The sequence below is a fragment of the Rhopilema esculentum genome, chromosome 7 (assembly GCF_057945365.1).
Source record: "Rhopilema esculentum isolate cy_ngs chromosome 7, ASM5794536v1, whole genome shotgun sequence".
NCBI lineage: Eukaryota > Metazoa > Cnidaria > Scyphozoa > Rhizostomeae > Rhizostomatidae > Rhopilema > Rhopilema esculentum.
In genome coordinates this window covers 3,693,205-3,708,271 of record NC_142821.1, presented here as the reverse complement: position 1 = coordinate 3,708,271, position 15,067 = coordinate 3,693,205, and the positions used below count along the sequence as shown (strand labels likewise).

The following is a 15,067-nucleotide window of genomic DNA, read 5'->3' as shown; positions in this document are numbered from 1 at the left end:
GAGGGGACGTTTTTCCATTTTGAATGAATTCGCTAGGAAATTTTCGACCCCTTTTACTCAATTCTTCATAGTGCAGCTGCAGATGTTAGCGTTTTATAATTAAGCGAAAGAGAGGCTGCGTGAAATGGAGAAGAAGAACGACCTTCGAAACGAAAACAGAAACGTCAGTGGGTCAAGGTTCGTTAATGCTGCTTAGGAGATTTCTTAGCCGTAGAGATCAGGTTGTTACTGGAAATGGAGTCCCTTCAAGTTTCTGGCAATGATTTTGGATTTTGTACTTCGCTGATAGACAGTAAAACTGCAGAGAAACTTGTTGAAAACGTAAGTAGAAATGAACGAGTTTGGACCCCCAGTCATACATAATGAGTTTCAAAACATTAGTTACTTATGTGTGGACGTTTTTGTGTATTCAAAAACTAAAAGGGCTTACGTATGTTTGTATGCTTGTATGTATACAATCTTTAACGTAAATTACAGGACTAACTTAGCAGTTTTTCTGCGCCTTGTTTATACAATTCTTTATTTCAACCATATTGGTAACGTTTCCCCCAGTATAAGGCGCCCCAGTATACGGTCCAGCCCCAGTATAGGGATTGGCAATCAAGATTATGTTCTTAAGTGCCGCCAAAGCCGTTTCGGTTCGTTATCGTCGCGATGATAGATAGAAGTTATTTCAAGTCACAGCGGCTTCTCGGCCAGTAGACATTCAGCCATACACTTTCAGCAAGCGGCCATGTTGTAACAGCCGTACTTGAAAGACATTCGCGTAGCTCACCTTTAAAATATTATACCTTTAAAACTCATACAAAATATAAGTTTAGCTGTTTAAGTTTCGTTTTATTTTGCTCGTACCAAGTTTTGGTGCGACTATCGAGCCGAGTAACGTGGGAGCCTTTAGCAAGAATATAGGGCTCGCTCGTTCAGCTGACAACTACGGGGGTCAAATTGTTTCTAGGATACAGTTTTGAAAAAATCTTGACTGAAACTGTTTCGCCGGCCAATTGAAATCGGTGCACTTGCGTTGAGACTTTATTTGTTTTATTGTTTTGTGGGGTTCCTGGTGTTTAATGTTGCTTGCCTTGTTTATATGACGAGCATTGACTGGGGATATTTATGAACGGGGTTCCCCAATGACTGCTTGCGATAGTTGTAATGAATGGTTCCACGTAGAATGTGTCCAAGCAGTAATAAAAAGGCAGAACAAGTGGTTTTGCGAAAATTGCACTGCAGTTGGAAGCGAAACAGAATCACAACATGCCCCGCTGAATAAAAAGAGGAAGGAAATGGCTATGAGTAAGGGTTCTAAATGGAAAAAAGATTCTGCAACCTTACAAGGGAAAAGAAAACCCATTTGTTTGAAACCAGTTGAGAGCCCATGCGAAAAGAAAGTTGCAGTAGACGTTAATTTGAAAAGTTTGAATAAATTCTTACTAGCTTCACTAAAAAATGGGTCAATTGCAGAAAAGCTAGCAATGTTTAGGAAGACAAAATTGTAATTGTAACAGGGTCATTCCATGCCAATGAGGGACAGTCATGTAATGCACCCTCTCAAATTTTCCTGATACTCCTATCAGATACTTAGCATTTTGAGAGAAAAATAACCTGAAAATTTCAAGTTGATATCCTTGCTCATTCAGATATTATAGTTATTTTAATTTTTGCTGATTCAGCATAATATTATCCACATATCCGCCATTTTGAATGTGCAGAGAAAGAATTTGCCTCTATAACCTCTCACTGCCTTTTTTGCAAAATTTGGCTGATAAATTATTGGCCAGTACTAAATAATGAAACAAACAATATATGACCAAAATCAAAACTGTCAATTGTATATTTAATGTCAATTAACGTTAACGTTAATTGTTATTAACGTTAAAATTAGGCGAAATTTTCATTGGATTCTTCCAAACAAAAGTTATTTTCAAACATATTTCCCAATCACGAAATCAAGATAAAATGCATAAAATGAACATCACGATTACAACCATGTTGTTATCATGAACGCAATGTCAAAAGTGTAATCGGTCGACCTCTTGTATCATCAATTGTCGCAGATGAAATATCGATCTTGATACCAAAAATCATAAATGGATTGTTCTTACCTATTAGCATTGTCCGCAAAAATTTGTAAAGGGTCCCGCCAAAAAGTCACCTATTTTCATCAAAATGTGCAGGTTCCTTAAAATTAGAGTTTCCTTCTTTCTTCTAACTTCTAGTTCATAAAAATCCCCAGTCAATGCTCGTCATATAAACAAGGCAAGCAACATTAAACACCAGGAACCCCACAAAACAATAAAAACAAATAAAGTCTAAATGCAAGTGCACCGATTTCAATTGGCCGGCGAAACAGTTTCAGTCAAGATTTTTTCAAAACTGTATCCTAGAAACAATTTGACCCCCGTAGTTGTCAGCTGAACGAGCGAGCCCTATATTCTTGCTAAAGGCTCCCACGTTACTCGGCTCGATAGTCGCACCAAAACTTGGTACGAGCAAAATAAAACGAAACTTAAACAGCTAAACTTATATTTTGTATGAGTTTTAAAGGTATAATCGGTCATACAAAAGGCAAAATTTATGCAAAAGTGTACAGAGGTCCGCGCTACTCTGAGAATTCTCTATGTCTGACCCGGGGGTGAAGGCCCCGCGCGTGTCTCCCACAACCGAGGTGTAGTTCTTGGGGAAGATAATTTTTGAACAAGCAAAAAACGCAATGTGACATGTGGACTTGATTTTCAGAATGCTGCATATAATCAAAAGGTTGATTTGCAACCTTGAGAACATAGCGAAACCCTCTTTCTTCTAACTTCTAGTTCATAAAAATCCCCAGTCAATGCTCGTCATATAAACAAGGCAAGCAACATTAAACACCAGGAACCCCACAAAACAATAAAACAAATAAAGTCTCAACGCAAGTGCACCGATTTCAATTGGCCGGCGAAACAGTTTCAGTCAAGATTTTTTCAAAACTGTATCCTAGAAACAATTTGACCCCCGTAGTTGTCAGCTGAACGAGCGAGCCCTATATTCTTGCTAAAGGCTCCCACGTTACTCGGCTCGATAGTCGCACCAAAACTTGGTACGAGCAAAATAAAACGAAACTTAAACAACTAAACTTATATTTTGTATGAGTTTTAAAGGTATAATATTTTAAAGGTGAGCTACGCGAATGTCTTTCAAGTACTGCTGTTACAACATGGCCGCTTGCTGAAAGTGTATGGCTGAATGTCTACTGGCCGAGAAGCCGCTGTGACTTGAAATAACTTCTATCTATCATCGCGACGATAACGAACCGAAACGGCTTTGGCGGCACTTAAGAACATAATCTTGATTGACAATCCCTATACTGGGGCTGGACCGTATACTGGGGCGCCTTATACTGGGGGAAACGTTACCAACGTTGCTCCTTTATTTTTCTTGTAGATAAAGATACTTGGTATCCTGAGTATAATATCATCTTCACTGAGGTAAGCACAGGAATAAAGTGTAAGGCTTGAAGTGATCCTCCATGATGTGAGATCATCAAGACTTCCAGTATATGATTCTGAGTCTTTATTAAGAAGCTATATGGCTTCAAATGAATGATGTTTAGGCAAGAATGTGATTGTAATTTGTTTTGATTGCAGAAATATAAAAAAGGTAGGCTGCAGTAACAACTGATAGGAAAAATGTGGGACCATGAAGAAGCCTAGATTTCTTATAAACTATCATAATAGTGAAATAGTGGTTGAAAAGCAAAAGATGACAGGAATTTTATTTTGACCCGAGGAGCAAAATTAAGTCATCCAGGATTGTTCATTAGAATCAATTGAAGAGATTAACTTGATGGAGTGTTGTGATGGTTTACAATAGCAGTGCTTTCTCTTATGTGTTCAATGATTAAACAATGATACTGTAAACACCCTGAAAATGTTTTGACCATACAGATATATACAATACTAATTTTATTTTTTTGATTCATTTGTTTGCTTTTGATAGCACTGATTCCTTTTAATTCAACATTAGCATAATTGGTGCTGGATCTGTCATCATCTTTGTTGTTTACAACAGAATATGTAGAAGCCCTGATGTAAGTATTTTGCCCTTGAGTTCTAATCTTTCTGTGTTTGTTTTTGTGTTTTTCCTAAGATTTTTATTACTTTTTGTAATACATACCTACTGTAATATAAATGTCATTTTATTGGGAGTGGAACCTTTGAAACATTTGGGAAGATGATAAACAAATCTCATCATCTTTAATTATGATAAAACATTTGTTAATAAATTAATAATGAATGTATTATCTGTGGTTTCAAAATTTTCCAAGTCTCAAAATGTAATCATTTTATTATTTTCCATTGTTACCCGGAATGTAATGCAGATCTATTTAGCAAGATAAAAATCTGGCTTTACCTGAATATGTAAATTTTAAATTTTTTTAAGTTTAGTTTATTAAAATAGCAAATTTAAGAATAGGAATTGAAAGAAAAATAACCTTTTTGCAGGTGAATTCGCTATTCCATCTGTCAATAGCAGACCTTTTGCTAGCATTATTTTGGATAACTGGGCCAATCATTCACTTCAAGCATGAGAATCAGGGCTTTCCTCCATTGAAGATCGGGTATTTTTGTGCTACGTGGCAAGCACTTTGTGAGGTATTTCTCAGCAAAATCAAATTTATAATCATTTATTCTAATTTTTCTGTTGTCTACTTAATCACTGCTGACATAGTAGTATCGGCAAACTTTTGTTATCATAATGATGTTTTAGATGCTTGTTAATGATGCTTGTTATCTTTTATGTGTTGTTGCTTCCTATATTTTTCCTTGAATGTTGCAAGTACTTATTAAATTTGCCTTAACATGTAGAAGAGGAGCCAGTAAAATACATTGTGTGGACCTATGGCTTGATGAATTTATTGACTTAATTACAATATTGGGTGTAAACACATACAATAAGAGGATGCTAAAAATGTGTGATTGATTGAGTTACTGTGGATACCAAGTCAATTCAAGGTGTTAATGATGAGAATACAATCCAGGACATTTTATGAATAATAATAATAAAGCTTATAATAATAATGGAAACATTTCATTTTCAATTCAACTTAAACTACAATTACAAATCTCACTATTACAAGGTAATTTGCAATTGGCTAGCCTGGTTTTACAAGAAAAAACTATAACAATCGTAAGGTAAAAGGAAAAACTGAGAAAAATAAAACAAGCAAAATTAAAACGGATGTAATTCCGGATTTGTCCATGGTTTATTTTTGCAACAAAATATGTAGTACGTAGTACGAATGGCAATGTTGGAAAGTTTAGAGATGAGATACCGTTTTTGTTGTTGATCGATGGAGAGAGAGTCACACATTTTGAAGAAAGAGATGCAGGAATTGCCAAAGATGCCAAGAGAGCTCATAGAAAGATTCACAAAAGAGACACATTTGAACTTTCGCTGTAAGTCAGATAGGAGAGGAGCATACTTGTTGTGTTTTCTTGTTGCATTTGTGTCAAGATTGGATTCAAAACCAACAGTAAGCTCTAAGATGTATAGGTAATTGTTGTTAGTCTTCAAGAGAAGATCTGGGCGAAGGTTTTCTCCAGTTATGATTGATGGTGAAAGATAGCCAGGTATATCAGCGTAGATGGTAGATTCATTAACAGCTTTAAGAGACGTAGCTAGAAAGTTTAAGATAGAGTTATGACGCCAGGTGTATCGGCCTTGTTCCAAGTATGTTTTGCAGCCAGCAACAACGTGAAGGAGGGTTTCTGGCAGAAAACAGAAAGAACAATCAGAAGTCTGGCTCAAGTTCCACTTTTTCAAGTTTTTCTGTGTAGCAAGGGTATTGTTCAGGTACCTTATGGTGAAATTGAAAATATTCTGAGGCATGCTACTTTGCACCTTGACCAAAGTTTGTTTATTTGTGGAAGATCCTGGTTAAAAAGATGTGACAATAAAGATCCTTGGGAAGTTAGAATGTTTTGCAGACGATCTTTATGTTCTTGCTGGACAGCCTTTAATGCTTCTTTCGTGTTCCTATATATATCATATTGTATATTTGTGCTACTGCTGGTATTTTTCCATAAAGAGCGAATGTTATCGTTTGGTGAAGATTTCAATGCGTTGCGTAAAATAGTTTGACACTGTAGGAATTTGGCGGATGGTAAAGTTAGGCTGAGTCCAAACTGGTTTTTAGAAAGAATAATGCTACTCAAGGTAGCACTTATTGGGAGGTCGAGCCACTGGCGGATGTATTTGGATACAAGGTTGTCAAGATTCTCGACAACCCACGTCTTTGAAAGATCTGCTACAGTAAGGTTCCAAGAGATTTTAGAAAGAACAAAGTTGTGATAAAGAAGCAACTTATTTTTTGCATGTAGAGGCTGGGAATCAATTTGTTTGAGCATGTTGGACAGTGATGATAAAAGATCAGATTTATGTTCTTGGTTTGTCATTTCAAAGTCAAAATGACGACCGAGGTACTTAAAAGAATTTCCATTCGAGACAGGATAATATTATAATAATAATAAAGGTTACTATAATGATAAAGCTGTATAAATGACTGCAGAATAAGATACTGGTGTAAAAATTGCAAGGATGCATACATGGCCAAGAAGAATTGTAGCAATCAGCACTTTCCCTCAATTTCCCAGCACACCCTGATACCCTGTGATTCCTGCTTATTTTGGAGTTTTCTATATCTCAATATATAAAGTAGAGCCATGAATGTCAATAAGTAAATTACAAAATACTAAACAGCCTTTGCATTCGAAGCCTTTTTTATCTGTAACAATTTTATTGGAAAGCATTTGTCATATTCAAAATCAAATTGACTGCCCATCTGCTCATTTCTCAACATTTTCTGGACACAATAAGTACCTGTGATAGATAAAGTTTTGTTTATTATCTTATTTAATGCAGGTATATGATGAGCAATGAAATTTTTTTTTCATTTTCCCTTACAGATGGTTCATCTGATGACATTCTTTTTAACGGTCAACTATGCATTGAATGTGTTCCTGAGAATGAAAGAGAAAAAAGATAGGATTGTACTTTTTGACAGCATGGGAGAGTTGCAGGTGTTATTTCAAGACAAAATTATAATGCTTTTTTGTAGCAACTGAGATTTTGTTTTTTTGTGGCATCAGTACCGCATTTCCTCTAATAAACGCAGCCCTCTAATAAATGCTGCCCTCTGATAAACTCCACCCTATGATTAACACCACCCTCTATTGAATGCCGCATTTTGAAAATAGGTGTTCATAGGTAACACACCAAACAAAAAGTAACAAATAGTTTATACTATTTGATAGCTATTAAAGTTGTTATGTCATAGCGACAAGGGCTTAGGGATATTGACATTCCTTGACATTTCCACAATGTGAACTTTAAAAAATTTTCCCACAATCTTTATTATGTTACAATCTATCTATTGTTTTATCAAACAATCTATCAAACAATGTATCGTTACAATCTTTATTTTGGAAAAGAAAGCATTCTTAAAAGTCTGTTTTTATCTTTTTACATCGGATTACTTCAAAAAAGCAACAGATTTTTGAAGCTACTGCAAAAACTAAACATTAAGTTATAAATACTATGGTAAAACAGAATATCAAGAAAACTGATGTTTTCATTGCATTAATAGCAACTTTATTTTTTGTACCTGCATCTGGGTGTAATGTTTGTTTGATTCATTTATATGGCTCTTTGTCAGCTCTGACCAATTAATCACTTGCCATCCCACATGGAGTATTAGGTTCAGTTCTTCTGATTCTTTTACTTTTGAAAGATTATTATCAAAATGATTCAAGGGATAAGAGAAATCTGCTAGGTAGCATTCGATAATTACTCAATTTTCATCCACACCTGTTGGTTGTATTATATCAAAGGAAGTTTACAAAACTATTTTGAGCCATTTTGCAATCACCTACTGACTAAAAATCTCCGAAATTGGTGAATTTGGCAGTAGAATTTGTTGCAAGAGAGGTTTTAGATGTTTGGCTTTACTTGTTTAATTGCCATTTTTTTCCATTTAGACCTCAGGGCAAAATGGCTGTAACACAGAGCGGATCAAGTCAATTGCCTATTTAGTTTGGTGGTATGTCCATTATTTAACCTCATTTTGTAACTTTGGCACTCTTTGATTTCATCTGTTTCGGATGCAAATACAACTTTTATCTGATCCTGTCTGACCATTTCACAATGATTGATCCAAATTGGTTTTGCTTTACTCATGATTAGGTTGTTTAGTATCTTTAGTATAGAAACAAAAGAGAAAACTATTCATAAAAGGAAATGTGGAAAATTTTACTGGTGAAGGACCATGCAAGCCCCTTTTACTTGAAATAGACTAAATCTGACCATGTCAGAGGGATTTGAATTGCATTCAAACTTGTTAAAACTAGAACTTTGTCAAATGGGAAAAATGCAAACTTTGTTAAAACTATGACACCTTCCTGGAGACCCTCTATGCATTTATAGACTCACATCTGCAGGCATTAATAATTATATATCTTGTGTATGCAAATTTAGCACCAGAAATTTCAAAGTTATTTTTCGTGTACAATTTGATAGGTTGCTTCCAATGGTCTTGATTGCACCTCTGATTTTTGAGATCACTCAACAACAAGCATCTTGCCAACGGTAAGGAGGATTGTTAGTTGTAACTTAAATCAGTTAATTGTATATGCTGATGCTATGCTTCATCAAACACCAATTCATACTAGAAAAGGAGTAATTAGCTGGCTGCAATAAATGTCACATAGTAGTAGCCATTTGTAATACTGTTTATCGTGGTCTTTGGTGAAGGAGCTACGGCTCATTCTCTCACATTTAGCAAAACAAAAGAGGTTCTTTGCTACATTTTTGCTATTAGTTTGTAGTTTACACATCCTGGTTCCCCACTTTCCAACTCACATCAGTTTAAAAGCGCAATGTCCCGTCACTCAGTGTACATTTCATGCCAGCAATAATTCGTCAGCCATATCTACAATTGAGAAACTGGGACATGGATTGCAGATTAGAACATTTTAGCCCATTGTATGACTAACCAAATGAAAAATCAGATGACCACTGGAACTCATTGTGACATTGTGCCTTTAAGTAGAATAAAATGATATTTTATACTTAATCTCGTTAAATATCGGTGTTATATTTTAGATGCATCATATTACTAGATGCTCCTCGTACAACAACGGTGAGTTATTCCAAACTTAGATTCTGGTCGAAAAATGAACATCTTTTGGTGAAAATATAACCAATTAGGTATAGCTTACTACTCGTTCGGCTTATTTCCAACCCCCCCCCCCCTCTTCATGAAATTTATTTTCTTTACTAGCATTGTTTTGCATTTTATTCCTTGTGCACATTGCACATTGGTCCGTACCCTGGGGCCAGAGCCTCAGAGAGTCAAAGGATGAAGAACGGGGAAAGGATTGACTTGGCCTGGTGCATATTACACACAAAAAATTTAACTCGACCTCTGCTGTTGATATGTTTGTATCGTGGTTTTTTTTCAAAATTTCTACTAATACTAAAATTAAGGATCACCTATGGAGCCAGAAGTACTGCCTGGGAGTAGGGGAGGGGGGTTGCTTTGTGTAGTTCAGTGATACCAGACTTTAGCTACGGGTAATAGTTTTTGAGTAAAATTATGTGCCCGTCTCGAGGTTTTAGTATATGATGCGTATAGTTTTTGTTGTTTGTGATAATGAAGTTTAGGTCTGAATGGAATGAATTGAAATCAAATTTTTTAATTTTAGGCTGATGATAAACTTGGTAAATACAATGGCTATGTCCTAATGATAGCAACCCTGACTTTTGCTGTTTTTTCTATTATCGTAAGTTTAGTTGATATTTTAATTTGCCAAACTTGAAGATACTTCCTGTATTCCTCCATTTTGAAAGTCGAAAACTAATTTTCTTTGGAAAAGTTATTGTTTCAATAACTCTGTCAAATAATTGACAATTTTTTTGCAGACCTTAACTCTTTGTTCCAACATTTCTGCGTGCGTATAAAATGGTAATGTATATGAACAAAGGTGCACAAAGGCGATGTAGCATTCATATCACGCTTCTTAGTCTTTTTCACAAAAGCTTTTGTAGATTGTAAATGGTAATGCCGTCCCCCCTACTAATGCAGACGTTGCTTAAAGAATATATTCTGGAAAGTACAGAAAAAAGGGGATTTTTGTAACAGAGGTATATTTTTCAGGATTTGGGTTTAAGTATATGGTTTTCATTAAAAAAATTGGTCTTTCGTTATAAACGTTGCCCAAAATAAATGTCATGGTTTCATGAAGCGTTTGAGCTGTACTTTTGTTGTCGAAAGATTATCACCGAAAAAGAGTTGTCAAAATATTGGATCGCTGTTCTGTGTGAGTTTTTGTATGTGTTTATATCAAAGTCTATATTGTTTTTATATCTCGTTCCTACAGGCTTGATAGATCGACATCAAATATCAATTCCTGTATTTTAGAAACTCGAAAATTAACCCTTAAAGTTGTCTACTGAGTGTAAAAATCCAGTCGTTGCTCGAATGCGTTGAAGTTAAACTTCCAAAGACCCTGTGATTTTTTCATTTTTGCCGCAAGAAGTATTTGCCAATCTAGGGACAGGCAAGCTATGTTATATGAATGAAAAAATTTTCTACCAAATTTCATATTATTTTGACTATAGTATTCAATGCGACATGTTTTGAATTATGTGAGGTAGTTTTTTGGATGAGTTTTTAAGATGCATCTTTCTAGGTTTTGTACGTCTCGACTTTAAGGATGTATCGAAAGACGCTACTTTGTAAGTATGAAAACAAAGAGTGGATTCTTTGATTCGCTTCGTATTTATCTTTTTACTGTTAGTGCTTTATAATGCAATCAAAATGCTTGGAATGCTGTAGTATTTTTGTTATTCTTGTTAAAATGAAGATGATTTGCTAATTAAAATGGGGTTTTCCTCCTTCTAAGGTTTCCACACAAACAGACAACGAGTTGTTATAAAAGCGATGACACATCGTGCTACTGCTTACGTCCTCGTTTTCATTTATTGCTGGACTCCAGGTGAGTATTTTTGCTAAATTTCGCCCGTCGTTCACATTTCATTGGTTGCAGCTTTGAAAGCGCCAGCGACCCGTCAAAACGGGATTGACCAGCGAAGAAACTGTAAGCTACACAAAAAACACCGCAAATATCTATATTATTATTTTGTGTATAAAGCAAAACTGTTCTAGGTTGGAACTCCGATTTTCACTCTTAATGCAGTCATTAGGCAAATATTCTATACATGAAAGCCCGACATATAAACGAGCATGAATCATTGATTTAGAAATATCTATAGAGCAGTGCTAACTATGCTAAAGGCAATCACTCTCCTGATTGCTGACTTTTATTATTTCTAGTTGATAGGTAAAATCACCAGTGGTAGAATAATGGATTTTTATAAGAGTAATATTATATGTACTACACAAATATATTTCACAGTATCTTATTGATAAAGAGGTTTTAGATTGATGCATTCACGTTGAGCTACTTGTAGATTTCCTAAATATACAACGCTTACATTTTTTAGTTGCAAATTAAAACTAGCAATGTAACTCTCCTTCCATAACGCAGTCCTTACAGCTTCAATTTCTCTTTGCAGCACTTATTCTAGCATCTCTCAGACTGCTTAAGAGAGACGAACGAATGGTCATCGAGTACTTCAGTCTCTATGTGATCCAAGTATGTTTAGTGGTTAATTGTTAACTTTGCCTAGAACTGAAGTGAAATTCGATGTGGCTGTTTTCTGCTATTAAGGTTTCAGTATGGATATAGCAATGTGCAAACTAATGTTTGCTTAAAGATCTGATATTTCGAAATGATTCTAGCAGCAAATGAATCTGACGAGGTAACAAATCACAGAAGTTGTTAACAAATAGAATACCAATCAAAGTTCACGAAGTCTCTACTGTTTTTTTTTAAATTTTTAAAATCTTTCAAGTCAGCTCCAATTTCTAGGAAAATCAATGTTTGTGTATGTGGTTCTATCATATCAATTTAGAATCCTCTTTTTGAATTTAAACAACCTTCTTATTAGAAACGAGGCTTTCTGTCCATTTCCCTTTACTGGCTTCTGATTTAAATGGACTTTGTTTATGTCGCCTATCGCTAGACTGTTAGAATTCGTGAAGATTTCAAGAGAATAACATATTTTCATGCCTGCTTCTTCCTAGACCTAAATTCTGTAGGCTATATCCAAATTTGACCTCATTCTTCCCGTAATTGTTCCCAGTTGCAAACCTTCGTTTAGCAAGCACTTTCTCAACCTATTGGAGTACTTATAGGCCTTTTTTCATTATCCTAAGACCCTGTCGGCACCACTGCAAGGATTTCTCAACAGTCTCGTTTATGGATGGAGTCGAAAGACCTTCAGGGATGCAGTGACACGGGAGTCTCGCAACTGGCTGTCAATAACAAATAACTATGGGACTCTTGAATCACCTTCGACATCATTGATGGGATCGGCAGACCTCGGGTCATCGTGATTATTTCGTGATTATTTCGTGATTATTTCGTGAGACACGACTCTGTGTTTGTCTTGAATAGAAGATAATATTTTTTATTAAAGATTTAATGTAATTTTTGTTGAAAACCAAACTAGGCCGCTTCTTTATAGATCCGCAATAACGCAAAACGAACACGGAATGCTTTCATAAATTTTAATCTCCATTTTCATCTTAAATTACTAAATATTTCTAAAATGACTGCATATCAAAATAACAATGGTTTTCAGTTTAACTTAGTAAGATCACCAATCAAGAACAGCAATATAATTGTAGACTAACTAACTTTAAAGGTATTGGTAAGTAAGGATTTTCTGAAGGAGGAGCTCCGTCAATATATAGACAAGTCCAGGAGAGAGAGCACCCGCTGTGCTAAAAGCCTGTTTTTATTTGATTTTTTCAAGTTCAAAGCTCATTTTTTAACATTGACAAGCAATGTTTTCTTGTTGCTCGATATCTTTGATTCTGCTCGACCTGCATACCTTCTCACTATCAGATTCTAGCATCTTCCTCCCAAATTCTTGCATTTTTACTTAGTATTAGTGTTTTTTATTTTTAATCTAGACTTTTCGTATGCCTTTGTTTTTATGTCTACCTAAGCAAAGACCGAGATACAACTTTTTATTAGAGGGGGGGGCCTGATAAATAATTGTAACAACAGCCATATTTTACAAAATACAAGTATTTTATTTATGGTATTAGGTTTTTATGGGGGGGGTTCAAGGCCACCCCCCCCCCCCCCCTGCGTCTCGGTCCTTGTACCTAAGTTTCACTTAAAGACATTAGATTAACAAAGCGAGCAAATTTGGTTGGTATGTAAAATATGAGATTGGCATAATCAATCTACCAAACTACGGTTTTTGTACGCCAGTTAGGCGCATGTATCAGAAGTATTACTTTATTGCAGTTGGTTGTAAATATTAATAGAGTGTGATCATAAAACGTTCCTTTAAAATTTTTGTGTATCAAGTCTGTTTTTCCTTTGCCGTAGCTTAGTCATTTTTTAAAGATTTTTCGTTATGCTTGGAGCTCATTAATTCCTATATTATGTTTGCTTTTACGGATTTATACCTTCCCCTAAATTAATTTCCTCTTAGATAATGAATTCAAGCTAGAAGGGAATTTTTTGCGAAACATCTGGCTTGATGTTTGCTTCTTTAAAGCCATTTTGATTTTTGCACCGCCAGAAAATTTTAAGATTTTCCCTTCCTTTTGGCCAAGGAACAGATACCGCCCGTGTATGTCTCTTAAAAGTCCTTGTAGTTAAGTTAATTGAAAATCTTTTAGCCAATTTTTACATAGAAAAGAAGAACACATTGCTTCAAGCAGAAATATGAAAAATAAACTTGTAGAAATTCTCATTTAGCATGAAGTTTAATATTTTCATAACTACTTTTCTCAAGATAATCTATGCTATTCATAAGGAGCTAATTCCAATAGCATGAACTAATACGAAGAATGGTAAAAATAATAAAAAAAGCTCGAAAATTTCACACAACCCAAATTTTTACATGTTTTACATGCGTTAAATTTGTGCCTTGAGTGAATCTGCAAAGTAGATTTTGCAGTATATCCAAAATGCATCTGCATCGACACAAAATGCATCAAGATATTAAATGAACATTTTAATGTCTTTCTTCTAAGAGACAGAATTCTTTAAATGAATTTAATTTTGACATAATTGATAAATTTGATTTAAATGAATCGGACGAAAAGTACTGTGATGTTTCCGCTATTTCGTGCCGTCTTCGGAATTTGATTTTGAAGATATATTTTCTTTGCCCTTTTAAGGAACGCTATGTATCAAGGGCGGGTTTAGTAGGCTCGTCCTGGTTTCAAAAGCGTTAGCTTGCTTTTTCTAAAGAGATAAGCTTGCAACAGCTGTATACAGTTCAGGGCTGCTTGACAATTTGTGAAGCTATTAGGGAGACGATAAATTTTTGGCAACTGTTTTATTAGATGAACATTCAGGAGTGCAAAAAGAAGAAAAATGTTTATTTGTCTCTGTCACAGAGAGTTCATGAGGACTTAGTTCTCGACTTCCTTCCTCAGAAATGTAAAGCTTATGAAAAAATCAAAACTTCAAGACTGGTAGTTAATTACAATAAGAACCACATGTTTTGGAAAAGATTTGATTTTTTTGTTTTGAAACTCCAACAAAGTGCCATTGCCAACATATGACCTATAAGTCATTTCGCTACCTATTTGTAGGTTCCCTGAGGCATAACCTTTCAAGGAAAATGCTGCCATATCAAAATTGCAATATTTCGCAAAAGATTCAGTTAGGTCGACTTTTCTTGCTACAAAAGCTGAACATATTGTCGTTAATGCAGATGTTGTTAACATTTTGCATTTGAAAATTGATTTAGGGGTTAAAAGATTTTGAAAACTCTTTTTAACAGTCAGGTAACTTGCCTCTTCACCCAATCATTTACCAGCAAGGTAAACGTGTGAATCAGACCCATTGAACGTGTTGTACAAAAATCTTATTATTTGGTGATTATTCTGGAAGTTATTGGCATATGCATTTAAACTTCAAAATTATGTATTCTA

General features: G+C 35.1%; 1 protein-coding gene across 1 annotated transcript; it reads left to right on the top strand.

Annotated features, from left to right (window-relative positions):
- The first annotated feature begins 114 nt into the window (after nt 1-114).
- On the top strand, nt 115-14,875 carry LOC135683579 (transmembrane protein 116). The gene is made up of 13 exons (XM_089109205.1): nt 115-321; nt 3,421-3,464; nt 4,003-4,066; nt 4,482-4,631; nt 6,945-7,058; nt 8,016-8,077; nt 8,554-8,622; nt 9,139-9,175; nt 9,741-9,818; nt 10,728-10,773; nt 10,941-11,033; nt 11,614-11,693; nt 12,317-14,875. Exons 1-13 carry the CDS (start codon nt 235-237, stop codon nt 12,494-12,496), a joined length of 1,104 nt encoding a protein of 367 aa, XP_088965331.1. The 5' UTR covers nt 115-234; the 3' UTR covers nt 12,497-14,875.
- The last annotated feature ends 192 nt before the right edge of the window (nt 14,876-15,067 follow it).

Excerpts from the sequence above, each read along its gene's own strand:
- LOC135683579 (XM_089109205.1), top strand. The coding sequence starts at position 235 with ATGGAGTCCCTTCAAGTTTCTGGCAATGATTTTGGATTTTGTACTTCG. Across the intron at positions 11,034-11,613 it reads CATTTATTGCTGGACTCCAG|CACTTATTCTAGCATCTCTC; the intron begins GTGAGTATTTTT and ends TTCTCTTTGCAG. Across the intron at positions 11,694-12,316 it reads TCAGTCTCTATGTGATCCAA|ACCCTGTCGGCACCACTGCA; the intron begins GTATGTTTAGTG and ends CATTATCCTAAG.